General features: G+C 29.6%; 2 protein-coding genes across 5 annotated transcripts in view; both read right to left on the bottom strand.

Annotated features, from left to right (window-relative positions):
- Window positions 1-762: 762 nt before the first annotated feature.
- LOC129919256 (putative polypeptide N-acetylgalactosaminyltransferase 9) lies at window positions 763-8,860 on the bottom strand. The gene is made up of 10 exons (XM_056000110.1): window positions 8,679-8,860; window positions 8,429-8,598; window positions 8,194-8,358; window positions 7,037-7,230; window positions 2,720-2,938; window positions 2,509-2,651; window positions 1,623-1,713; window positions 1,466-1,558; window positions 1,036-1,143; window positions 763-969 (listed from the first exon to the last, which is right to left on the bottom strand). The coding sequence occupies exons 1-10, from the start codon at window positions 8,771-8,773 to the stop codon at window positions 766-768; spliced, it is 1,482 nt and encodes a 493-aa protein (XP_055856085.1). The 5' UTR covers window positions 8,774-8,860; the 3' UTR covers window positions 763-765.
- Window positions 8,861-12,689: 3,829 nt separating this feature from the next.
- Window positions 12,690-26,844, bottom strand: part of LOC129918983 (putative inorganic phosphate cotransporter) — a 53,817-nt gene continuing 39,662 nt past the window's right edge. For 3 of the 4 annotated variants that reach the window (XM_055999758.1, XM_055999756.1, XM_055999757.1), the window contains exons 3-8: window positions 18,141-18,319; window positions 17,779-17,865; window positions 17,239-17,712; window positions 16,892-17,174; window positions 13,078-13,319; window positions 12,690-13,008 (exon numbers count right to left, since the gene is read on the bottom strand). In XM_055999758.1, the coding sequence (XP_055855733.1) occupies window positions 12,772-13,008; window positions 13,078-13,319; window positions 16,892-17,174; window positions 17,239-17,712; window positions 17,779-17,865; window positions 18,141-18,319 (1,502 nt within the window). In that variant the 3' untranslated portion in view covers window positions 12,690-12,771. Of the gene's footprint in view, window positions 13,009-13,077; window positions 13,320-16,891; window positions 17,175-17,238; window positions 17,713-17,778; window positions 17,866-18,140; window positions 18,320-25,577; window positions 25,763-26,844 lie in introns of those variants that run through there. The other variant, XM_055999755.1, reaches the window with a different exon arrangement.

The following is a 26,844-nucleotide window of genomic DNA, read 5'->3' as shown; positions in this document are numbered from 1 at the left end:
TTTCATTGAAAAAAAAACTGTAAGCAACAATATTAACCCTCGACAACCCTGCCAGATTCTAGTTTTTATTATTTAAGTTGTAAGTCGCGATATTGAAGCTCAAAAGGTTTCAAATTTTGCTGCTAGAGTTGATTCAAAAGGGCAGCTATATAGTATGTTTTTTATTTTCGTTTTGTTCAAAATTGTTTTTTATTAATTAAAAATTACAAAAACTTCTTACAAACAATATTTACAAATATTTTTTTCATCTTAGGGCCAATTTTTCAATAGTCAGTTAAACAGTCAGTTAGTACTTATTCCTAAGGATAGAGAAAAAATCAATTTTTCAATATGCAGATATAGCTTATTCCTAAGAATAAAACTATCTGCTTCTTTCAGAGACGAATAAAAATTATTCTAAGGAATAATCTCAAAAAAAATATTGTGTCAGTTATCAAAGCTGTTTTGAAAGAATTTTGAAAAAAATACAGTGGAACACAAGAAAACAAAAACAATCATGAATAAAAATGACGTTTAATTTTAAATATTTTTGAATTTGACAATTTTTTTTTGTTATTCTGTGGAATAAATTATTCTTGATTGAAAAATTCAATGTTTTTATCTGATTGTTTATGAGTCTAATAACTTTATCTGTCGAACAGTTAACAGACTGTTTATTAGAACATTGAAAAATTGGCTCTTAATACAATTGTATAAATTAAATTATTAAATTTATTTTTTTTTTTCTAATTAGGGACGGGAAAAAGTATGATTTATTTTTTTTTTTTATTTTAAAGAAGTCATAATTGAGGTATTTCCATGAGAACCATACAATTTTTTTGCATCATAGTTTTCCATATACCATTTTTGCCAAACACGATTTGGATCACATTTTTCAGTTATAAGTTTATCTTTCTTTTCATTGACTGCTAAGCACGTATCACTCCATACATGTCGAATTTGGCTTGAATCAGTATTATAATTCCAGAACTGTAAAAAGAAATTAAAAAAATGTATTTATACTTCATGAAAAAAAAATAGTATCATTTAAATTACCTGATTTCCTTTCATGCCATGGCATTTATATAGAGTTACATTTTTCATATCATAATCCAGACAATTTTCGTCTCGCCTTATTTCACCAATTTTACTCATCGTAAAGAACTATTTATTGTAATAAATAACAAAATGCATTAGTTGTTAATATGTTTTAAATAAAATTAAATTATTTTTTAACTATGAAAAATAAAAAATTTAAAGGTTCGTTCTTGTTGATTCTCATTGATTTGAATGACCTTTTTATGGAACAATTTGTATGTAGAGTTTATTTAATTGAACTTGTTTGTGCGATTGTATCATATTTGTTAGAATAAATTAATGCAAACAATTTTCGTTGTTTTTTTTTTATAAATCTAAATTTTACATTTTGGTTATGCATATATTCATGGGTAGACATAATGATTACATTACAAATTATATAAAATACCTGATTGCCATTCGTCCCATGGCAAGGCCAAAGGTTGACGGCCAAAGGTTTACTTTGAAAATCAAGACATAACGATGTAAATTTATTTTTTATCTGTAAATTAAATTTAAATGAAAATACATAAATTACATTTTAAATTTTATTTTGAAATACATACCTCTCCATATGCAACTGCTTCATCAGGAATCAAAAGCTCTGGATAAATGTTTGTCAAGTACCATTTGAAACTTTTGCAACCCAAACGTTTTCTAAAATTAATATAAGTATCTTATAGTTAAGCTGACATTATACATTTATGTATACAAAAATAGTAAAAAGTGATTGAGATGTTTTACAAACTCTCATCTTTCAGAGCAATATGCACGTTCCCCATCCGTGACAAACACTTTTACAGCGCCAGGATTTAACAACACATTTACATCGCGATTTATTAAAAAAAATCTACTAAATAATTTTTTGTATAAGAATTTCTGTATAATAAAAAGCCCTACCATAAAACCCTGTCTTTTTTGTCTCACCCGTGACATTTGTATTTTTCTGCAAAGTAGGTATAATAAGGAAATAAACTATACTGTTGATACAGTTAAAGGTTATGATGATTTTGTACAATTTTGTGTTATATTTAAAATTTAAACAATCAATGACTTGTACAAGTTCCCACCCGTGACCTTAGAATATCCCATATTCGACAAGTCAAAGTGAAGTTTATATTCACTACGGAACAGGGTCACATAAATTTGCAGAATATGAGTTCATAATGAACTTATTTCTCGCCTCGGTGGTACATAACTCCACAATTTTACTATGGGATATTTCGATTATAACGGGTGTGACACTGTTATTTCATTTTGTATTCCTGATTTGTATACTATTCATTAAATAAGGTATTTATAAGCTCTAACACCTAATGTATTTAGTTGTGAATATAATCTTTAAATAAAATTTTGTTTTATTTATGTGTAACGGGTGTGACGTTTGACAGTGAATTCAGTGTGCTTCATAGCTTCTAATATTAAGGAGCTATATTGTAAAAAAAATCTTACCTCAATTCTTTTCTTCTTGAGACATCTCCAAAATCACCTATAAAATTACCAATTCTTTGGTAATAATATTTCGCATATTCATCCATCCAAACTTCAGCTAAACGAAAATTATTTTTTTTTATAACATTTTCTCCACTTTTCCACTAAAAAGAAAAAAGTCAATTAAATAAAAATATTTCCCAAAAACAAATTTATTTGCTGTTATACATACTTTATACGGTGACTTGTCACGAAATAAATGCCCAACACGTGAACATGGTAATATTTCTAATGTTCCACCACACATCCATGTTTTAAATGATAATTCTAAATTTTCTGCTCCCCAAATATTAAAACCAGGATCATAAGTTCCAAGGTGTTCGAAGAAATTACGATCAATTGAAAATAGTCCACCCGCCATTGTTGGCGAATAAACTGGCTCAGCAGAATTCTATTGAATAAGAATAAGAAACTTTGTTATTTATAAAGAAAAAAACTAATAGACCGAGAGCCGACAGCATATTTTGGCAGTTTTGATATAACCGAAATTCGAGTGTGCACATATCTAGATATGCACCACAGTATGTCAACGGAACAAGTCTGGCAGTGATCTTTTTCAGCTTTCCCTTGCCAGACGCATCCAAAGAGCAGCAAAAAATCAATTTTTGGCGTTTTGGTATAACCGAATAAATGATACACCAAAAAATCATAAAAAATCCCCTGATTTCAAAAATGTGGGTACCGCAAGTTTCTTTTTCAGCTTTCCCCCCGCCAGACCGCTTTAAAGCATTTTTAAGTGCATTTTTCTAATAAAAAACCTAATAGCTTATTTTCTGTTGGGTATAACCGTATGATGGTAAAATTCTATGTCTATTCCTGGTTTAGAAAATATAAGTTTAAGCCAGATATTTTTCAGCCTTCCCTCTGCCAGACGCCCTTAAAGGTTTCCCAAACAGGTTTTTCCATAGAAAAAACACCTAGTTTCTGTTCTTTTCTTATAAAATTGAAATAATATTTTTTTGTTTAGAGTAACCATATGATGGCCAAATATTAACTTTCTCTGCCTTTTCCTGATTTAGAAAATGTAAGTTTAAGCCAGTTTTGTTTCAGCCTACCCTCTGCCAGACGCCCTAAAAGGTATCTCAATAGTACGGGAAAGTAAGATTTTGCTATATGGGGCATGGGGGTCTGGGAAAAAATCCGAAATGCATTTTGACTTCAGGGCTCGAAAGGCATAAAGACACGAGTCGTTAACCAAATTTTGTTCAATCGCACTAAGAGTCATTTGGCCGCCATTTTTTTTTAAATACAAATTTTAGTTTTTCACATAACTCGCGTATTTTTGAACCTACAAAAAATACAATGTATGACAAACTTGAAATAATTTAATTTTCTACAATATATGTTAAATAACATTTTTCGATTATCCCTTTGGTTTAAAAGTTAGGGTGTTTTTTTTTTAAACACGTCAAAAAGTGATTTTCTTATTTTTGTCATATCTCTTTTACTTGAGCGTTTTTTTTTTAAATTTGTTCGTTGTAAAAGTTGTAGATCTTTTAATTACCTTCATTTGTTACAATATTGGTTTTTCGATTTGACAGACTGTTTTCGATCTGTAGGCAAAAAACTTCAAAAAATTGCAATTTTTTGTATAGGGACAAACAAAATGATTCTTGGTGCGGTTGTACAAAATGTGGTTTTAGACTCTTTTGATTCCTGGGTTTATGCTCTTTTAATCCCTGAAGACAAAATGCATTTCGGATTTTTTAACAGACCCCCATGCCCCATATAGCAAAACCTAACTTTCCCGTACTATTGAGATACCTTTTAGGGCGTCTGGCAGAGGGTAGGCTGAAACAAAACTGGCTTAAACTTACATTTTCTAAATCAGGAAAAGGCAGAGAAAGTTAATATTTGGCCATCATATGGTTACTTTAAACAAAAAAATATTATTTCAATTTTATAAGAAAAAAACAGAAACTAGGTGTTTTTTCTATGGAAAAACCTGTTTGGGAAACCTTTAAGGGCGTCTGGCAGAGGGAAAGCTGAGCAATATCTGGCTTAAACTTATATTTTCTAAACCAGGAATAGACATAGAATTTTACCATCATACGGTTATACCCAACAGAAAATAAGCTATTAGGTTTTTTATTAGAAAAATGCACTTAAAAATGCTTTAAAGCGGTCTGGCGGGGGGAAAGCTGAACAAGAAACTTGCGGTACCCACATTTTTGAAATCAGGGGATTTTTTATGATTTTTTGGTGTATCATTTATTGGGGTAATACCTAGAAAAACGCCAAAAGTAGATTTTTGACTGCACTTTGGATGCGTCTGGCAGAGGGAAGGCTGAAAAATAGCTGGCTAAAACTTATATTTTCTAGACCTGGAATAGACATAGAATATTAATTTATTACCATCATACGGTTATACCTAACAAAAAATAAGTAATTAGGTTTTTTATTAGAAAAATGCACTTAAAAATGCTTTAAAGCAGTCTGGCGGGGGGAAAGCTGAAAAAGAAACTTGCGGTACCCACATTTTTGAAATCAGGGGATTTTTTATGATTTTTTGGTGTATCATTTATTGGGGTAATACCTAGAAAAACGCCAAAAGTTGATTTTTGACTGCACTTTGGATGCGTCTGGCAGAGGGTAGGCTGAAACAAAACTGGCTTAAACTTACATTTTCTAAATCAGGAAAAGGCAGAGAAAGTTAATATTTGGCCATCATATGGTTACTTTAAACAAAAAAATATTATTTCAATTTTATAAGAAAAAAACAGAAACTAGGTGTTTTTTCTATGGAAAAACCTGTTTGGGAAACCTTTAAGGGCGTCTGGCAGAGGGAAAGCTGAGCAATATCTGGCTTAAACTTATATTTTCTAAACCAGGAATAGACATAGAATTTTACCATCATACGGTTATACCCAACAGAAAATAAGCTATTAGGTTTTTTATTAGAAAAATGCACTTAAAAATGCTTTAAAGCGGTCTGGCGGGGGGAAAGCTGAAAAAGAAACTTGCGGTACCCACATTTTTGAAATCAGGGGATTTTTTATGATTTTTTGGTGTATCATTTATTGGGGTAATACCTAGAAAAACGCCAAAAGTTGATTTTTGACTGCACTTTGGATGCGTCTGGCAGAGGGAAGGCTGAAAAATAGCTGGCTAAAACTTATATTTTCTAGACCTGGAATAGACATAGAATATTAATTTGTTACCATCATACGGTTATACCTAACAGAAAATAAGTAATTAGGTTTTTTATTAGAAAAATGCACTTAAAAATGCTTTAAAGCGGTCTGGCGGGGGGAAAGCTGAAAAAGAAACTTGCGGTACCCACATTTTTGAAATCAGGGGATTTTTTATGATTTTTTGGTGTATCATTTATTGGGGTAATACCTAGAAAAACGCCAAAAGTTGATTTTTGACTGCACTTTGGATGCGTCTGGCAGAGGGAAGGCTGAAAAATAGCTGGCTAAAACTTATATTTTCTAGACCTGGAATAGACATAGAATATTAATTTGTTACCATCATACGGTTATACCTAACAAAAAATAAGTAATTAGGTTTTTTATTAGAAAAATGCACTTAAAAATGCTTTAAAGCAGTCTGGCGGGGGGAAAGCTGAAAAAGAAACTTGCGGTACCCACATTTTTGAAATCAGGGGATTTTTTATGATTTTTTGGTGTATCATTTATTGGGGTAATACCTAGAAAAACGCCAAAAGTTGATTTTTGACTGCACTTTGGATGCGTCTGGCAGAGGGAAGGCTGAAAAATAGCTGGCTAAAACTTATATTTTCTAGACCTGGAATAGACATAGAATATTAATTTGTTACCATCATACGGTTATACCTAACAGAAAATAAGTAATTAGGTTTTTTATTAGAAAAATGCACTTAAAAATGCTTTAAAGCGGTCTGGCGGGGGGAAAGCTGAAAAAGAAACTTGCGGTACCCACATTTTTGAAATCAGGGGATTTTTTATGATTTTTTGGTGTATCATTTATTGGGGTAATACCTAGAAAAACGCCAAAAGTTGATTTTTGACTGCACTTTGGATGCGTCTGGCAGAGGGAAGGCTGAAAAATAGCTGGCTAAAACTTATATTTTCTAGACCTGGAATAGACATAGAATATTAATTTGTTACCATCATACGGTTATACCCAACAGAAAATAAGCTATTAGGTTTATTAGGTATTAGAAAAATGCACTTAAAAATGCTTTAAAGCGGTCTGGCGGGGGAAAAGCTGAAAAAGAAACTTGCGGTACCCACAGATTCGAAATCAGGGGATTTTTTATGATTTTTTGGTGTATCATTTATTCGGTTATACCAAAACGCCAAAAATTGATTTTTTGCTGCACTTTGGATGCGTCTGGCAAGGGAAAGCTGAAAAAGATCACTGCCAGACTTGTTCCGTTGACATACTGTGGTGCATATCTAGATATGTGCACACTCGAATTTCGGTTATATCAAAACTGCCAAAATATGCTGCCGGCTCTTAGACTATAAGTTTAAAGAAAAAATATTCATTGTATTTTCCTTACATTACGACGTTTCTCTTCTCTTTCTGGAATAGGATTCCAGTCAAAATTTAAACCCCAATCGAAACCTCCAATTTGAATGGCAGAACCTTTTGTGTAGTGATATTGTAATGTTTCTGAGTTAATATTATCGATAACCGGACAAACAACGTTTGTTGAATTTTTCGCTATGCGATCGAGTAATGGTTCTAACCAACCTAAAAGAAAAGAAAAAAAAAACTAAATAAAAAAAAAATAATAATAAAGACTAGATGCGATGTTTTTCGAGCTTTCAACGTTTTATAATTTGTCCGAAGTATTGTAGGATTTTGTGATAATTTTTACGTATTTCTCTGATAAACTAATACGGATTTTCACGGTACCTGTCACGGGTCGCCCTGGTACGTATCACCGGTTGTAAGGGTAAGTAAAGTAGGTTGCACGGGTAAGAATCACAAGTTGCTCCGATAGGTATCACAGGTTGTCCCAGTTGGTATCACAGGTTCTATGGTAGGTATCACAGTTTACCTTTCAAATGCGATATATTTATCTCATAAGTAATAAGGAGTTTCTTTTGAAAGTATCACGGCCTGCCAGGGTATCTATAAGAAGTTACCCTCGTAGGTACAACATATTTTTCAAGTAAGTATCATGAGGTGCCTAGGTAGGTATCACAAATTGCTCTGGTAAGTATCTCACCCTAGTAAGTATGAAATGTTTCTCTCATAAGTATTAAATGCTTCTTTAAAATATTATTATCACGGGTTTTCAAGTTTAGAATAAAAGGTTGCACTGGTAATTCTCAGAAGTTTCCGCTGTAAGTATCACGGGTTGCCCCGTTAGGTGTTATGTTCACCTGGTAAATGGTTCACTGGTTCACTCTGATAAATATTACATATTTCTCTAGAAAGTATCATGGATCTCCTTGGAAAGTATCACGGGTTCTGTATATCACAGGTCGGTGTGGAAGGTATCACAAGTTTCCCCAGTAAGTATTAAAGCAGGTTATCTCGATGATACTTACATATTGTCCTTGTAAGAATCACGAGATTCTTTGGAAAATATGCCGGGAGAAAAACTGTCCCTTTAAACATAAAGAGGAGGCAATAGAATTACACAACTTCAAACGAAAATTCTCAAGCCCTTAGAGATTTTAAACAAGTCAAAGAAGTTGTACTTACCAATAGTACATTCACAATGTGAATCCAAAAATGTTAATATCGGTGCTTTTGAATATCGTGCTCCAAGCAATCTTGCCCGAATTAAACCTTCTCTTTTTGGCGCCCGTAAAATAATCACTTTAGGATATGCTTTCAAATAATCTTCCAATTCTTTTCCTAAGTGTGCTATAACAGAAAAATTAGATAACAGAATTAATGAATTCAACTTCAAGTCAAGAAATCAGTCTATACTTACGCATATCAGAGAAATCATCGACAAGTATAATTTTTTCGATAAGTTCTTCTGGAGACCGATCCAATACCGAATGAACCGTACGTAGTAGAGTTGACCAAGCTTCATTGTGGAAGCAAATAATTACATCTGTGGAAGGTAGATCTTTCTGGTAGCGACCAGGTTCCTTACACCTGAAAAATTACATGGTACAAATATTCAAAAAATTGAGGCAGTAAAAGTGTTTAAAAGTGAGATGTACATATCTACTAACCAATCATCTCTGATATCAGGGAGGCTACGATGCAACGAGATGAGGTCAGACGCGTACTGATTGAAAGCATTTTTCTCCCAACCCTTGTCGAACATCTCTTTTGCTTCAGGTGGTAAATCAGATGGGATTATTACTGGCTCACCATTTTCACCAGGACCGTCCTCAACTAAAACAGATTTAAGGAAAATGGAATCATGTTAAAAGATTACAATTTTCTCTGATCCAAGAAATATTATCAACATTTATGTGTTATAATGACAAAAGAACTTTGTCAGTTCAATTTCTGTCAGTGGAAACTCGACAAAATCTATAACAACTCTTTACTGATTTAATATCGAAAGTAATTAAATGTTTTCAAAGAGCTTAAAATTTACCTTCCGTTTCTTCGTAATGATACTCTACTTCTTCTGGTTCACTTTCATGGTTTTCTAATTGTGTATCTTCCTGTATCACATCATCAATCACAGATTTCTCTCCATTATTAGTATCAAGTTTCTTTGTATCGATCGACTTGTCAAGTTTTAAAAGATCACCAACTCCTATTTCAGGAACGCCACCACCACTATCACTAAACAACGCTAAGGGCATTCCATTCAATTTGGACGCACGTCTTGTGACATTTAAGAACAGGACAAATGTAGTGATTAACGTAATAAACGTTAAAATTGCGACATATTTCGTAAACGATCTTGGACGGTGTCGACAAAGAATAACCATGGTTTGTTAATTACTCTCAAATTGTACAAGAAAAATTACTTGAAGTTTAAATTTATATTGTGATTCTCATATTTAAGCAAAGTTAACCGAAATATTTGGTAAACAAACTATTTTATTTGGAAAAATATTCAGTTTTTAACTTTGTTCACTGGAAGTCAATCTTTTTCATAAAACTTTTAAGCAATTATTGAGTTTTTTTTTAATAAAATAAATGAATTCTACAAAAATAATGTTAAGAACTATTTCACGTCTATTTTCTAAATTTTTTGATTTTATAATGAATTCTATCTTTACCATAAACCTATAGACTAGAAAATTTTGGTAACAAACCAACTAAACAAATAAAGCAGAACAATGCCACAGATTGTCAATATATCCACAACATCGTAGCCTACAAGTAAAATTCGTGAAAGTATCACAAATCAAACACAGATTGGATCTTTTTCGGCAAAATTAAAGCACGGGCCAATTAAATTAAGACCAGACCAGAAGGTTTCTGTTTAATTTGGAACTCTGTGTAGAGACGTATTTAAGATGAAAAGGTAAATGATCAAATTTGTTGAAAGCAAGGAAATGAAAAGAAAGAAAAATATGCCTTGAGATTATTATATACATTAGGGTAGCTCTTATCAAAAAAAAAAAAAAAAAAACAAACTCATTAGATTCATAAAGATGTAGCTATAGGGGAAGTGAGGACAAAACCGCCCCTTTAGTGTTTAACCGTCTTAAAAACCAATAATAAACATCTTTCAATTAAAATAAAGTGTTATTCATTAGCTTCAATGTTTTTTTTTTAGGAAATCTCATCATTAAAAATACTGAACAAAAGATAATACGTTTTGAAAAAACATCTAACAAAAAATCTTCATCGGTTCCCAACTTTTATTACAAAAAAAGAAAAAGTTAAGACTTTTAAATATTTCATTTAGGGCCAATTTTTCAAAAGGTCAGATAAACCTCAGATAGAGCTTATTCCTAGGAATAAAAGTTTTTTTTATATTGACATTTATTCCTCTGATAGTCTAACTGACGACTGAAAAATCACGGTTTAAAAAATAAAAATTTCTTGTTATACATAACATAACGGTTTGATGAAAATCACAAAATTTACTATAACTTTTCGGGATTTCAACCAAACTTACAGACATTATCGATCTTACCAGCCATTTATTTTATATTAAAAGTTCTGTCAGTTAAATAATTTTTCATTCAACATAGTACAAAAACAGTGTTGCCCCCACTTCCCCTACATGTTTTTAGAAAAGAAAAATCCAAAATTTTAAGCACACTTTTATTGCATTATATGTAGTACATTTGTTTTTGATTCTATTTTACAGAAAGTGGTATCAAAAGTTGCGTATATTAACGAGTAGCTTCTAATTTTTTGGGATCTACCAGTGCCTTAAACTTAAAAGTGGCGTATTTATAAAATGCTGTTGGAAACAAGTACATCCTTGGAATCGTCTCGTGTTTTTTTGTATGAGTTGAGTTATGTGTGAGAAAGGTATCATTACAGCTGAATTAAATTTTATTAATTTTTAAAACTTGGTGAAAAAGTTTTGTTTGGTATAAGAATTAAGAATCCATAAAGTGTACAAAATTATCTTGAGTGAAAGGGTGTTTTTTTAAAAGAAATGATGAAATTCGGAATAAGTACCACAAGAATTGGGAAAAATTATTACTCCAAAGAAATATTTTAGGTGAAAGGGTGTTTTTTTTTTTTTTGTTAAATAGCGAAAATCCGCGATAAGTCCGATAAAATCAAGGGTATAAAAGTTACCCTTACCAAATTTATTGAAAACGTTGTCTTTCCCATGGGAATTACGAATTAAATAAGTATATGTATACATTTTTTCATGTGAAAGGGTGTTTTTTAGGTGTAGAGAAAATATGGGTATCCTATTGGAAATTCAGCAATTATGTTAGTTTTGAGATTAAAAACAAGAATCTAAAGTGTCTATAAAAAGATCATGGTTAAAAGGGTGTTTTTGAGAGAAATCAAAAATGATTGGTTACCCTTATGAAATTTGGTAAAAACGTTGCATTTGGGATAAAAAGCAAGAATAAAAAGTTTTTATAAGAAAAATGTAGGTGGAAGGGTGTTTTTTTTCGAAGAGACTGTAAAATCTGTAATTGGTCCCAAAACGCTAATGATCCGTCTAAAACGTCTAAGAATTTAAGTATAAACGTTGAATTTGGGCCAATTACAGATTTGACTGTGTCTTAAAAAAAAACACCCTTTCACCTACATTTTTCATATAAAAACATTTTTTTCTTATATAGAATTTTTTGATCCTTGGTTTTTATCCTGAAAGCAAACTTTTTGGCAAAATTCATGAGTGTAACAATTTTTTATAATGACTATTTTACCTGTACTAACATCATTTTGCAGGATATGAGACTATATTTTTTTAATTTTTATTTTTTGCGGTTTGTTTTAAGGTGGTGCGATTTAAGGTGGGCATCATCTTATTTTAAAGTGCCTTTTTTCTCCGTGCATCAAATCAAAATATTCAGCATATAAATTGTTGGAGAGGATTTTAATTTCATCAAAAAGTAAAATATAGAAATCATGATTCTTTGAGGACATACACACCTAGTTTATAAGTAATTTTTTCAAGCTTTGTTTCTTTTATTATACGGAGAATTTTCAGTTCTTTATTGTACCATGGATGGCATAGGCTTACAGTAATTAGATATTTTCCGGGGAACTACGTTAATTATACAACTAGTTAAAACGTTGTTCTGGAAATCTGAAACCTGAATATTTTTGATTCGAGATGCACTTAGCATATTGAAAATTTGCTCTCCGAAATTTAAGTACATATGATTGAATAAGACCACCCATCTTTTTTTCGCTTAGTTTCGTTTATGAATAATTAAAAAAATCAGTTTTGTTTTGGTTTTTAGGAATTATTTAGAATTTTAATAAATATGTTTTTTTTTTTATTTTAAATATTTTCTTTTTTTCATTGAATGTATCACAATTAGGATGAATTTTTTGTTTTTCTTTTTGAATTTATAATTTTTGCAGACTTTTAATTAACAAAAAAAGAAATTAACTTGAAAGTTTAAATAATTATATAATAATCTTTATGAAAAAAATTTAAAAAAAATTATTTTTGATTTCCAAAAAAAATTACATACAAAATCTCAATCTCTTAAACGAAAGAGAGAAAGAGAATGATTCTATTTTATTTTTTTTTTAATTTATCTTACTTTGTATAATTTTCGTAAAAAATAATATATTTTTGTTTTGTTTCGCTTAACTTTAAGGCATAGAGTGTGAATCTATTTTATAGATTTGTTTTTTTTTTTTACATTTTAGGTATTAGATTAATTCTTAAAGAGAAGTAATAAATTATTATTTAACGTCTTAATGTCCAGTTTCGGAATAATTTGTTATTCCACCTGCTGGTAACACAGCTGCAACTGTTGTACGTATATTGGCTAAATTGGCTCCGTTTGTTAGTGTTGTTTGGGGGACTTCGTCATTGGCTGGGTTGTCCCACCATTGGCGTTCTCCAGAACCGAATAAGTTATAGAATGTACCACAAATGATGTAAATGAAAGCAGCTATGAAGAATACAATTTGCCATTGACCCATTGTTGGCTATAAAATTAATAAAAATTTTATTAATATGATTTTCAAGAAAATAAGTGGTGTAAAAAGAATACTAACCTTTCCTTCAATTAAATTTCCAGCTGCAATTGGTGCCAATAAACCAGCTAAATTTGCAGAACAATTTGTAATTGCCATCAAGAAACCAGCAAAACGTGGTGTTATATCCAAATGATTGATTTTGAAACCAGAATAAATACCACCATTAAGACCAACACCGATGGTCAAAATAGCAAGGGTTAGTGCACGATCACAGCCTGTATATGAGGCGGCAATTAAGGCCACTCCTGGTCCATATTGACCTATAATTGAAAAAAAAAGAAAAGAAATAAGTAAACATATTTTTATTTATACTTAAAGTTAAATTCTTAATAAAAAAATTAGAAAACAAATCTAAAAGAACTCTAAATTTGAAGAGGTTTTTTTTGTCACAGTATATTTATAATGTAAAATTGAGTGATATTTTTACATTATTTAAATCAGTCAAGGGTAGGAAGTTAAGCTTACATAAATGTAATTCGAATACAGAGACATGTACCTACTTTGAATAAATTTAATTATCTCGAAAACGGCTCCGACGATTTTGTTAAAAAATTTCTAATATTAGTTTTCGAAAATTATTATTAGCGGTAACTGCTATAGAACCGTTTTTTTTTTTTAACTAATCTTCTCCCAAATTTTTATTTCGATTTCAACAATTTTTTTTAACAAAAGCATTTAAATATTTTAATATAAGCCAAAAATATATTTTTGGATTTTTCAATCCAAAAAATGTTTTTTTTTTTGAAAAGTCGAATTTTTGAAGTGATTTTTTTTTTTTGAAATTTTGGTTTTAGATGTTGATGAATAATTGCTACAAAATGGCATACCAATTTTATTTTGAAAATCTTTTTATCAAAATATTATTTATAAAAAATTATTTAAAAAAACGATTTTGAATTTTTTTCTAAAAATGCAGTAAAAAAATTAAACTGCATACCTTTTTTAGAGCTCAATTGCATTTAAAGAGTTTTTTTTTTGTTATTTGCAGAAGGAATTGTATGTGTTTCTTTTTTTAAAGAAAGAAACAGTTTTTAAGAAAAATAAGAACAAAAACTGCCAGAGAATGTTTCTTTCTAAAAGAAAAGCACTCAAATACATTTTTTTTTCATTTGGAAGCAGATATTTTCGGATCAAAGTCCCCAAACAAGTTTTGGTTTACAGATATGAGATCACAGTGATAAGGCCTATAGATTAAGCTAAAAAAAAATACAAATTTATTTTTTTAAGATTTTCGAAAATTATCCAAGGGGTGTAGGGTAGAAGGGGGAGCATTTGCCAGTGGGGTGCCTTTGCCAGTCCAGGTTTATTTCCAAACCAACAGAATATTAAATACCGAAAAATCATTTTCTGTTGCACATTTATGATTGAAAACTTTCCACAAAGTTTGACAGTTTTTGGCTGGACACGAAATAAATTAGACGCTTGTGTTTTTTTTTTATTAGTTTTTTAATGTTGAAAACCAAAATATGAAGGCACATAATCGTCGTAAATTTTTAATATTTGTCTTGTTAAATTACTTTTTTATACAAATATCTTTTGAAAATTATGTGTAATATGTTGTGTACAAGTGATTTTTTTTATTGTTTAACTTATAAAAAAGTTATAAGTGAATTTTTGAAAGATTAGCTTGTGGGGTGCATTTGCCATTTGTTTTTGGGTAGGTTTTGCTCTGGCAAATTGCCAGAAGCAAGCTTCCTCAAAAGAGGATGACAGAATTCTTAAAAATCAATCCCTTCTTCGTACTTTCAGCTAAAAAGAAGTTTTGTTTATGATTATTGGTTTTATTTGTATTAACTTTTATATTTAGGTAACTGGCAATCCCTCCCCACCCCCGTGGCAAAGCTTCCCACCTGGGGAGGCTTTGCCACATCAGTTTTCGTTTTTTTGAATAAATTATTAAAAATATAAATAATTAATATATCAAGATGAAAAAAATATTTAAGTGAAGATGATAAAGTCAATAATAATATCAGATATAAAAAAATTAAAAGAAACGTAAAAACTTTGCGTTATATCAATTTTCCTAAATCCTGGCAAATCCTCCCCCTTCTACCCTACCCCTTGTCAAAAAATTCGGAATTTTCAAAAATTTTCTCCAAATCCATCGAATAAGACATTAAAAGAAAGGGCTCTTTAGACTCTATTCATAACTGAAAACCAAAAGTTTGTATGAGTTCGGGTTGCTGAATTTTTCCCAATCGAAATACATATATTGAACTAAAAATAAATTTATTCCAATAGAAACTTGTGATGACCTGTCTCATGAAAAACTGCCCATGATGAGTTGTCAAATAGTGATCTATTATGTGATATGTTGAGTTGATTTGTCATAAACATTTACCAAATTTGTATTTAATTTAAATTTTATTTAAAATTAAATATAAAGTCTTTAAATTTTGAATTTTAAGAGCGAGTAAGTGCAACCAAATCGTGCACTTTATTTTATATCAATTCTATTTTTATTAAAGAAGTTACAAATACTTTTTGTACTAATTCAAAAAATTTGAACACAAATTTGTGAAAGATTTGCAACAAATACAAACTCCAACTAAAATCGTTTTTTTAGACATATTGCTACGAAACCAGAATGCGAGCTAAAAGAGTTTTTTGGGAAGGTTTGGTAGGAATTTTGTTTACGAGTGTTGCCACTCGTAAATGTAAAATGTTTTTCAATAACTTTGAACAAAAAAAAAAACAAACTGCTCCGGCAAAACTTGACATTTTCTTGACATTTTTTGTAAGACTGAGACATTGTTACAGTGTAAAAATTTGGAAATTATGGCCATTTTATTTCATAAAGTAATCAATAAAATTTATTTCATTTAATTATTTCTAGAAATATTAAAATTATACACCGATTTATAAACGTTAACCTGTTTCTTTTTCGTGATACGATTAAAGTAATCAAATATCATTTTTTGACAAAAAGGACTTTCTGGTTATAAAGTAACCAAAACTTTCACTAAAAATACTATTTATATTTAGTTATTTTATTGGATTTGTTTTGAGTTTGGTTAGTATTTCTTTATTTTTATTTCTTTCGTAAAATTTTAAAAAATTTTCCACGTACACTGCGGCGTATACGTACTCTATTTTTTTTTTGTTTTTGCATTTTTGGCCTTTATTTTACTACAGAGGAGATATATTTCTAAGTGTCTTGTTTTGTCACTCATTTGAGTTTTGGCTACAACTGTAGGTTCATTATAGACACTTGTGAATTTCCGTTTTTCGTGAATTTATTTTTTGTGTAAAATTTCATACCGGGGTAAATTATAAAATTTTTTTTTGGAGTGAGTTTTAACAAGTTTTAACAACATCGTTAATTTCTTAAAAGCAGGTACTTTTTGAGGAAAATGAGAAGATTTGCTACTAGTACCAAAACACCTTGCGAATAAAATGCAAAATCTGTGAAACTGAGTTAAAGTAATTCAGCTCAGATTATGTAAAAAAATTCTTTTTATTTTTTTAAATCAGATCTCTTAGATTTAGGCTCTAAAACACGTTTAAATCATGTACTATTTTATGCTTCCATTCCTTGTTTGATTCTTCTCAAAAGAACAATTTTTTAACTTGGATAGTAAAATATTGCATACTTTTAGGACACATATGAATTTTGGAAGTATTGTAATTCCTTGTAATTTCTTGTAATTTGTAGAGTGTTCATGATATACGTGAACTTCAAATGAAAATTGTATGCAAAATAAAATCAACTTTAAGTTTGGCGAACACTTTGGTCTTTATTTTGACACCGTTCGGTGTCACAATTCAACAAAACTCAAAGTCTCATTCTGTGGTTAATCTAATCTATAATATTTAAAACCAAAAAACTTACCAATACTGTTAATAATTTTCCTCGTCACTGTCAATGAGAAACGGCTCGAAGTAATCATCCAATCAGCAATAAATGAAATAAACATCGAGAACAACCACATAGCCAGATATGGTAAAGCCGAAAGTATTCCATTCGATTTCAATGAGAATCTTAATACTTGTTTCATATAAGTTGGCAACTCTGTCATCAGTGTTTCATAGCCATAATTGTGTCCCATGTGTGCTAATAAAATAGCATAAAATGGCATTGATGTAAGAATTGCTTTAATGGGAATTGGTGGTATCTTTAAAACAACAAAAAAATTATATTATTATTCATTCTTTGAAATCCCTCCCAAAATTACATACAATTGTATCATCAGTTCGGCAAAGTGAATGATTAATATATTTCTTCTCTTTCTCATCAATAGTTGGATGTGATGATGGATCCTCATAGACCAAAAGTAGAAAAGCTATTGCCCAAATTGTACCAACTAAACCAAATACGTAGAATATTGAGGGCCAGCCTCCATCAAAACCGTATTCAGCCAATAGACCGGATAAAGGCATCGAAATGATTGTACCAAATTGTGCTCCAGCATAAACGGCAGCTCCCATGCGTGATCTTTCGGTGGGTGGAATCCATTTTGCCAATAGAGCATGCGTACATGGAACAATGGGTCCTTCGCCAAGACCTTGAATAAAACGAACTGCACACAAGCCAAATATACCGAATTGACGTGCAGCAACGGGAACCACGAAGGCAAATACCGAGTTGACCAACATACCCCAGCCAAGAAAACGTAAGGCTCCGTATTTTTTTACCAATATACCAAAGGGTACCTGTGAAGTTGTTAAAGTTTTATTTAGTTTTATTTGGATATTTTGATGGGAAGAATTGAAGCTTACTTGTGTTATGACATAGCCATAGAAAAACGATGACAGTACATAGCCTTGTGTACTAGAACCCCATTTAAAGTCGCCATCTTCTTCTTCCTGAAAAATTGAATTAAAATTATATACTTTAGTTCAGAAAATTTAATTAAATAAATAATTAAATTAATTAATTAAATAATTAAATTAATTTATTTAAATACAAAAAATTAAATTTATTGTTCTAATGATTGCAACTTTCTTAGAGAACTTTTAAGTTAAAAAAAATATTTGAAAATTTTAATTAGAAAGCAGTTTTTAGAGATTGTATCTTTAATGCTTAGTATTAACCACATTTTTATCATAATTGAGTAAAATAAAAAATTGAAAACACTCACCACAGCCTCATAATGATTGTTAGGACATTCGTTATCGATTACTTCTTCGTTGTCCATATTGACCCACGTATGATTAACCATTGCAACAATAGCCACAGACATGTTTGTTCTCATGACGTAGGCATTTGCCATGCCAAGGAACAGCATGAATGTTACAAAGTATCTGGTAGCGAATCGAGCTGTAAACAAAAGAGAATTTTTGTGTTAATTTTGTTTTATAATAATTTTTATAAAATCAATAATGTTTGTGATATTATTTTAACAAAGTTTAAAATATTCTCAAAAAATTAAGTTCTTATTTGTACCTACATTATGTATATTAAAAAACTGATCAAATAGAAGCTTGTTGAATTGAATTTATTATCAAAATTTAAATTGTATATTTATCCAAGAATTGTATTGAAGCTATAAATTGCTAGAGAACTTTTTTTATTTTTATACTTATTTTTATTTTTTTATGACAATATTTCGGTCATAATTTTGTAAAATTACTTAATACTGCCCAAAGAAGTGCTTGTACAACTTAAAATAGATTTTGTATAAATAATATACAGTTTTAAATGCAATAAATCGAACATTAATTTACTTACAGTAGATTTTTAATTTTGCATGTTTAGTCCATTGAAATGTTACATTAACCTTGCATTTTGGGTAGGACAAGATTTTTTTGTTTTGATCTGTAGGGGAGGTTAATGTGAGTATACAATCCAGTTTTCGGGGTTGAAAGCCCCCCCATTTGGCCGCCATCTTGGAAAAAGGGGTGTAAACTGTTTTTTATCGATATCTTGCGAACCGATAGTCCCACAAAAAAATTGTTAACATCGTTCTTGTAGATAATTTATTTTTCTACAATTTTAATTAAGGTACTTTTTTCTGTAAAATTGAAAATAAGAAAGTTATACTTGAAAATAGATGCACATTTTCAAGAAAAAATACTTTGAAGGGCCACAACTTTTTTTCTCAACTTTTATTGAAAAAATACTCACGACAGTTTTTAAAGATCATTTAATTTTCAACAATTTGATGTGCTCATTTTGCAGATTTCGTTTATATAAAGGTGCTGTAATGGTTTTACAAAAAAACAGTAACCATTTATTTTCGTACTTTTATAACATATATTTTAATTTTTTACTTCAATATGACTGATTTTAAAGGAATATGTAAGCTGGGTCGAAAAGAAAATCGTATAGTATAGGGGATTACAGGTTCTGGGGGACCAGTTGAATTTTTTAAAAAATGTCTTACTTTTGAAAAACAAAAATTATTTAAAATCAACGATTACACTTACTTTAACGTTTTATACTTTTTTGTAAGGCCAAAAACCTTTTTTCTTATTATATTTTTAATAAAACCTGTTTTATAAAATAGTTTATGAAAAAATAATTTTTAAAATCAAGACTTTGAAGAAAATTACGAAAAAAATATTTCGAACTAATTTTGTTCAAACGATTAACCTTGAATTAATCAAAACCATCATAAATCAAAAATGTCTTGTGCACACATTAAAGTCAATGTTTATCTTAGTTTAAATTTCACAAAAATATCTTATTTAAAGGATATTCTGTACTAATGAAACACAGTATTTAAATCCATCAACTTTAACCATTTTTCCTCCACTAAAAATGAGTTGAGATAAATACTTTGGAGCAATAAAATCTCAATTTTGAGCAAGCAGTTGATAATAATGAAAAGACTTTTAGATCATGTTTTCTGATCCTTAAGTTTCAAGAAAATTATTTCTTCCATTTGAATATAATGGGGTTTCTTAGTTTTTTTAATTTCTCGAAAATGACAAGACTCTTTTGCATTCGGTTTTTGTTTTTGTTTGAAAACACATAACAGCATTGAATTTTGAAAACTAAATTAGTAGGTACTTAATTACATAACATTTAGAACAAAATTAGTTCGAAATTTTTTTTTTTTCATAAATTTTTCCAAAGTTTTAATTTTGAAAATTATTTTTATATTTTATAAAACAGGTTTAATTAGGTAATAATAGAATAAAAGAATTTTTTTTGCTCTACAAAAAAGTATAACGCCTGAAAGTATGTGTAACCGTTGATTTATATTTTTTTTTTCAAAAGTAATTTTTTTGAAAATTACTCCTCCTGGCTAAACGAGAGGCCCTATACTATACGATTTTCTTCTTGTTTCGACCTCACTTACATATTCCTTTGAAATCAGTCATATTGAAGTAAAAAATTAAAATATATGTTATAAAAGTACGAAAATATATGGTTACCTTTTTTTTGTAAAACCATTGCAGCACCTTTATATAAACCATATCTGCAAAATGAGCACATTAAATTGTTGGAAATTAAATGATCTTTAAAAACTGTTATAAGTATTTTTTCAGTAAAAGTTGTAGAAAAAAAGTTGTGGCCCTTCAAAGTATTTTTTCTTGAATTCATTCAAATTCAAGTATAACTTTCTTATTTTCAATTTTACAGAAAAAAGTACCTTAATTAAAATTGTAGAGAAATAAATTATCTACAAGAACGACGTTAACAATTTTTTTGTGGGACTAACGGTTCGCAAGATATTGGTAAAAAACAGTTTAAACCACTTTTTCCAAGATGGCGGCCAAATGGGGGGGCTTTCAACCCCGAAAACTAGATTGTATACTCACATTAACCTCTCCTACACACCAAAACAAAAAAATCTTGTCCTACCCAAAATGCAAGGTTTGGTCAAAATTTTGTAACATTTCAATGGACTAGTTAGTTTTTTATCAATAACCTATTTTTCATTTTTTAATTTTTTTTTTATATTGTTGAATAGAATCAGAAGAAATTTATATATGACTTTTGTAATTTATTTTTTTTTTTTAATTGAATCGATAAAATATTTGGAAGGGTCCAGGGAAAAAAACAGCACAAGTCCATTCCGAGTAAAATTCAACATAAAATAGTGTTTTCCATAGTCCTTATAATTTGACAGGTACTTAAGACACATCATTTACTTATTTTTTTTTCTTACAAGGCTAATTTTTTTCTAAAAATGAAAATGCCATCAAATAGTGCTCAGTTAAAACTTCAAGACCTGATCATTACTTTATTTTTGACAAAAGGGGATTTGTGCCATTTTCTCCCCTTTTTCCACAACTAGGTTTAACTTGGATACCGAAGAAAAGGTACCAACAAATCAGAGAAAGGTGCCAGATGAAATTTTTAGAGTCCACCGAAGTTTAAAAAATATCTCAATTTGTTCTAAAAAAAAAGCTCTTTCAAACCAACGACGAAGACCTGCGACAAAAAAGGTGATAACAGATTTTGTTTTAAATTTCTTTCAACAGCGTTTTCAATCCTCGGTCGTTATTGTTTAGGAAGGCGTTTTTTATAGAAAATTCTGCTTTTAAAAATCCTATAAGTAAATCATTGACGCAAAAAACAATCTGCTTATTCTGACATTTGTATTTTCAGAACTTGACATGCATAAGAGATAAGATACTGACTTGGTTTTTGAAAGTTGCATTTTTGAGAACATAATTTTAAAAAATTAAAACAAAAAAGTTAAAAGCCAAAACGCTTTTCTTCTTCATTGACTAATTTAAAGTAAGGCAAAGTGTAGCTATATTTTGTAATTACTTTTAACTTTTTTGTTTTTTCAAAAACTCGTTTTAATAGAATTCACGTAAAAGTTTTTTTTTTTTTTCATTTCAAAATAATCATATTTTTTAATTTGAATTTTAAAATAACTTAACACTAAAAGTCTTTCACTTAAAACTTAAATTTGGTTAAAACCCAGCAATCACTTGTATATCCAGCATATTGTGTGAGCATGCTTGCAAAGTGAAAGCATATTTTTCCAAAGTACTTTTTATAATTGCATTTCTAGAAAATGCAAATCATTTCTGAATAAATTGTAAAAAAAAAGTTAACTGAAATGATTGATACGCGACGCCTTTCGCGACTATTGTTATCATCGTCTTCTTTACTCAAAATGCAATACTGCAGGGATACTGAACTCGGGAACAAAAAGTATATTGTAATTTTGTGTTGGGATAATAACTTGTAATGCTAAAGATTTTTAGCTATTCAAAGCTTCTAACCCTTTACAGGAAATTATAATTTTTTAATAATTTCAAAGTGTAAAGTCCAAAATAAAAACTGTTTAAGTAGCCTCAGAATAGGAAAATAGGAATGTATTGACTCTGTAAACAATATTCTGATTAAACGATTATGAAGAACCTGATTTACTCTTCTTTTTTTAGTTTTTTTTTTTTTTTAAATATCTCGTTAAAGACGGGTTAATTCAATATAATGCTTTTTTTTATGCATTGTAACCACTAATTTTTACTTGCGATATAGGTACTATACAGGGTTTCCCAAAAGTTAACGTCGAAACGAAAACGGTAGATAGGGTAGGTGGTGACAGTTATCAGAAAAATAATAAAAAAAATCGCAGCTATATATTTTGGGAGTTATGGGCATTTGAAAAAAAGTCGAAAAATGGTCACCCTGTGACGGTTTTTCATGTGCCGTGACTACAAATCTAAATTTTTCTCATTTTTTTCTTTTGTTACGGAACCTTGAATAACCCTGCTATCAAATGCATTCAAAAATTTTAACTCAGCTGTATCAGTTTTAAAGAAAATATTACTTTTTTACCCAACTTAGTACTAATAAATTTTACATGACTCTAATTCAATGAGCCGTAGTGTAAAAAAATGCACTACGATGTTTCGGCAAGTTGCCTTAAAAGTTGGAGTGTTCAATTCTCTTTTCAAAATGGTATAACATTGTTGGGAATATTTCATAAATAACCGAGATAAATTTTTTTTCCTAAGAAATCCGACTTTTTTATGAGGTAAATTTTCCATATTATTCAAATTTGTACCCTTTCAGAACCTTTCAGAATACAAAAACTTAAATAATATGGAAAAATTACCTAAAAAAAAGTCGGATTTCTTAAGAAAAAAAATTTTATCTCGGTTATTTATGAAATATTCCCAACAATTTTATACCATTTTGAAAAGAGAATTGAACACACCAACTTTTAAGGCAACTTGCCGAAACATCGTAGTGCATTTTTTTTACACTACGGCTCATTGAATTAAAGCCACGTAAAATTTTTTAGTACTAAGTTGGGTAAAAAAGTAATATTTTCTTTAAAACTGATGCAGCTGAGTTGAAATTTTTGAATGCATTTGATAGCAGGGTTATTCAAGGTTCCGTAACAAAAGAAAAAAATGAGAAAAATTAAGATTTGTTGTCACGGCACATAAAAAACCGTCACAGGGTGACCATTTTTTCGACATTTTTTCAAATGCCCATAACTCCCAAAATATATGGCTGCGATTTTTTTAATTATTTTTCTGATAACTGTCACCACCTACCCTATCTACCGTTTTCGTTTCGACGTTAACTTTTGGGACACCCTGTATATCAAGTTATATATTCGTAAAAAAGAAAAAGTTGAGATAACATTTTTCCATGACATTACGATGGTAGAGAATGCCAAAAAAGTGGGTCCCGGAAGTCCGTCTGTCAGTCTGTCTGTCTGTCTGTATAAGGAGCTACAGCCTAAACGGATGGACCGATTGACTTCAAATTTGGTATGTAGCGTTATTTGGCAACTCTCCAAAGGGATTTTTGGAATTAATTTTTTTGGGCCAAAAATAACGGTACTTGTCATATAACGATTTTAGTAAAGTTGAAATTGCTCAAAAATGGCTCCAACGATTTTGTTTAAAAAATTCAAATGTTAGTTTTAAGACAAGGTCTATTTTCTAATGAAAATTTTTTTTTTTTTAAATCATTATTAACGGTACCTGCTATAGAACCGTTTTTTTTAAATCCGATTATCTCCGAAACTGCTGATTCGATTTCAACGAAACTTTTTGTGAAAAAGCATTTATATAATTTAAATATAAGCCAAAAATAAAATGTTGAAAAAAATAATTTTTGGATTTTAAAAAAATTTTGAAATCAAATTTTCGAAAACGGGACATTGAATTTTTCGAAATTTTGTTTCTAGATGTTGAATAGTTATTTCTACAAAATGGCATACCAATTTTATTTTTAAACTTTTTTTCCAAAAAATTATTTATAAAAAATTAGTTTTTTAAAAAACGGCTCTAACGATTTTGAAAATTTTTTTTTAAATGCAACTTAATATATCAAACAAAACTGCATACTTGTTTTGTGGGGCGATTTGATTTCAGATATTGTTTTATTTTTTTGAAAAATTAATTTTATTTTTTTGTTTTTTTTTTTTTTTTGTTTCTAGTTTCTATATAAAAAGTCTTAAAAATTTAAGCAACTTCAACTCTAAGAGCAAGTTCGTGTGACTCAGTCGTGCATTTTATTTTATTTCGAAGGTTGCTTCGAAACAATACATTTTTGAAAAGTCCGACACTCTTCTCAAATTGTAAGTCAGAAAAAAAAAAAAAATACTTGGGGAAAAATTCAAAGTCTTCTGCAATTCACTGTAAAAATAGTATAGGACTCAGAAGTGAACCTAATGTTACCCCAATTTTGTAGTATTTTGCTGACGTCTTTTATGGATCATTTTAGAAATTATTTTCATATTCAGAAAAATCAAAATGTCAAAATGGAAATAAAATTTTAATCTGTATTTGAGTGCAAATCATTTTTAACATGTTGTTTCCGTCATCAATGCTTTAAAATTCTACAAAATTAAAAATTATGCAAGGTACCTACATAATAAAATATTTCAAAATAAAACCTATTCATCATTATTTCAAGCTAAATACCTATCGAAAGTCCAAATTCCACATTGCAAAAAATATAAAAATATAATAAAAAATACAACCACTGATATGGCAATAACTCAAAAAAATCTCCGGAAGAAATACAACATACGACATAATACCTGTTACATATTATGTAGGTATTGACCACAACTTTTTGGATATCATCATCATAATGAATGAGAGAGCTTTTTTTTTTTTATTTTTTTTTTTTATTTTTCAAAAGCTTCTAACATAATATTCTACATTGCATAAAGATATAGAAGTGTATTCTGTATAGACGAAGTAAAAGTACTAATACTACAAAGTTTGAAATTTTTTTGCAATTTTTTCAGATACAGATACACACATCAGCACAGCCACAAAAGCAAATCTAAAACTCACGAGACTTTCAATTGTTTGTTGTGCTTACACCGCTTAAGCGGCTAGTTGCGTGACAAACACGTGGGCAAACTACTAACTATGACATGACGTTTTTTTTTTTTGGTTTTTCTTTTTTTTTTACATTATGTAGGTACCCACATTTTAGCACATTCATCAAAAATAATGAACATATCAAATTCACTTCTTTTTACATACACTATACACATGACACATAATTAATTATATGGTTTTAATTATTTTATCTCTATTATTTTCCCCCTAAGACACAAAAATTGTATCATTTTCCATATTAGTTAAGATAGCAACTAGTGTGTGTAATAAGATAATTAGATACGTACTTCTAGGTTCATCCTCAAAAACATTATTTAGTCCCTCTTGATCCCAGACAAGCACATGTCCATTATGCTGACGATGACGACTACGTTCTCCTTCGTTGACGCGCATATTTATTGATTTATAATTAAAATTTTTGAAAACCAAAAAATTATGTGTAGAAATAAAAAAAACCGAAAAAAAAGTATAAACAACAAACTTAACAACGAACTTTTTTTTTTGGAAATTTGAAAATTTCCTTAAAAAATTTTTGTCTAAACGTTAACTTCAATATTTGACATATTGGTTACTTTTTGCGTACTTTTTTGTACCATTTCATGTCCAACTACGAAAACAAACTTAAACACATTTTATTGTTAGAAGTGATTAATAGAGTTTATTTCTATCCCAAAAAAATAAGGACAAACTTAATGGGTTTTTAGTCTTTTAAGAACACTATAACACTTTTTAAAAGTTTCTACGATTTTTTCGATGATTTAATAGTTTTTTTCCGTTCAAATCTCACGGATTTTTTTTCAATTTGAAAAAATTCTTTTTCAAAAAACAAATATAAATGATTGGATTCTTAATTTAGAACAAAAGCAAATTCACTGATTCCGTGAGTAAAGGTACAGTCGGTTTGGTTTGGTTGGAAGACTGTACAACTAAACAGAAAGTGTTCTAGTTGCTTGATGTGTGCCGGCTGACTGAATAGAATGCTCCGGCTTCCCGGTATAGTGCGCGAGAACTTTTTCTTTATACCCCAATCCAATCCCCTAAAAAAACGAGAAGCAAGTAGAATCAACCCGAGAGTGTCGAGACGTGCCGTGAAGTTTAGGTTGTGAAATGCGATGTACGAGTTGTTGTATGTCGTCGAGTAAAATATATATTTGAAAAACTAAGTTTTTTTGTTGTACTTGTTGGTTTTGTTTGCTCTGAGTGTGTAGATAGATATTTTTATTTATTTTTTTTTTGTTTTATTTATTAAATGTCGCACTGCACATTAGCAAAGCACTCTTTTATAGAGGTATTACTTTTGGTTTTGTAGCTTGTTTAGTGGGTTCTATAGAAAATTCTCTGAATAAGTTTTTATTTAATGAGTTTTTTGTAAATATATCTTCATCTTCTTTTTTTTCAACTTTGTATAGGCATTTGTACACTTGTATAGGTACATAACATACCTACCCTTACTATAGATAAGTACTTTGGTTTTTTTTTTATTTTTTTTTTTTTAAGAATGTAAGCTTTTTTTCTCTCGATCGTGCAAAAACGCGATCAAGCTGAGTTGACATC

This window comes from Episyrphus balteatus, chromosome 4, assembly GCF_945859705.1.
Source record: "Episyrphus balteatus chromosome 4, idEpiBalt1.1, whole genome shotgun sequence".
NCBI lineage: Eukaryota > Metazoa > Arthropoda > Insecta > Diptera > Syrphidae > Episyrphus > Episyrphus balteatus.
This window is presented reverse-complemented; position numbering and strand designations above follow the sequence as displayed.

Coding starts and splice junctions, on each gene's coding strand:
- LOC129919256 (XM_056000110.1), bottom strand. CDS start 8,773: ATGTTCGACAAGGGTTGGGAGAAAAATGCTTTCAATCAGTACGCGTCT. Junction 2,939..7,036: donor GAGAAGAGAAACGTCGTAAT/GTAAGGAAAATA, acceptor CTTATTCAATAG/AATTCTGCTGAGCCAGTTTA. Junction 1,559..1,622: donor AAGCAGTTGCATATGGAGAG/GTATGTATTTCA, acceptor TTTAATTTACAG/ATAAAAAATAAATTTACATC.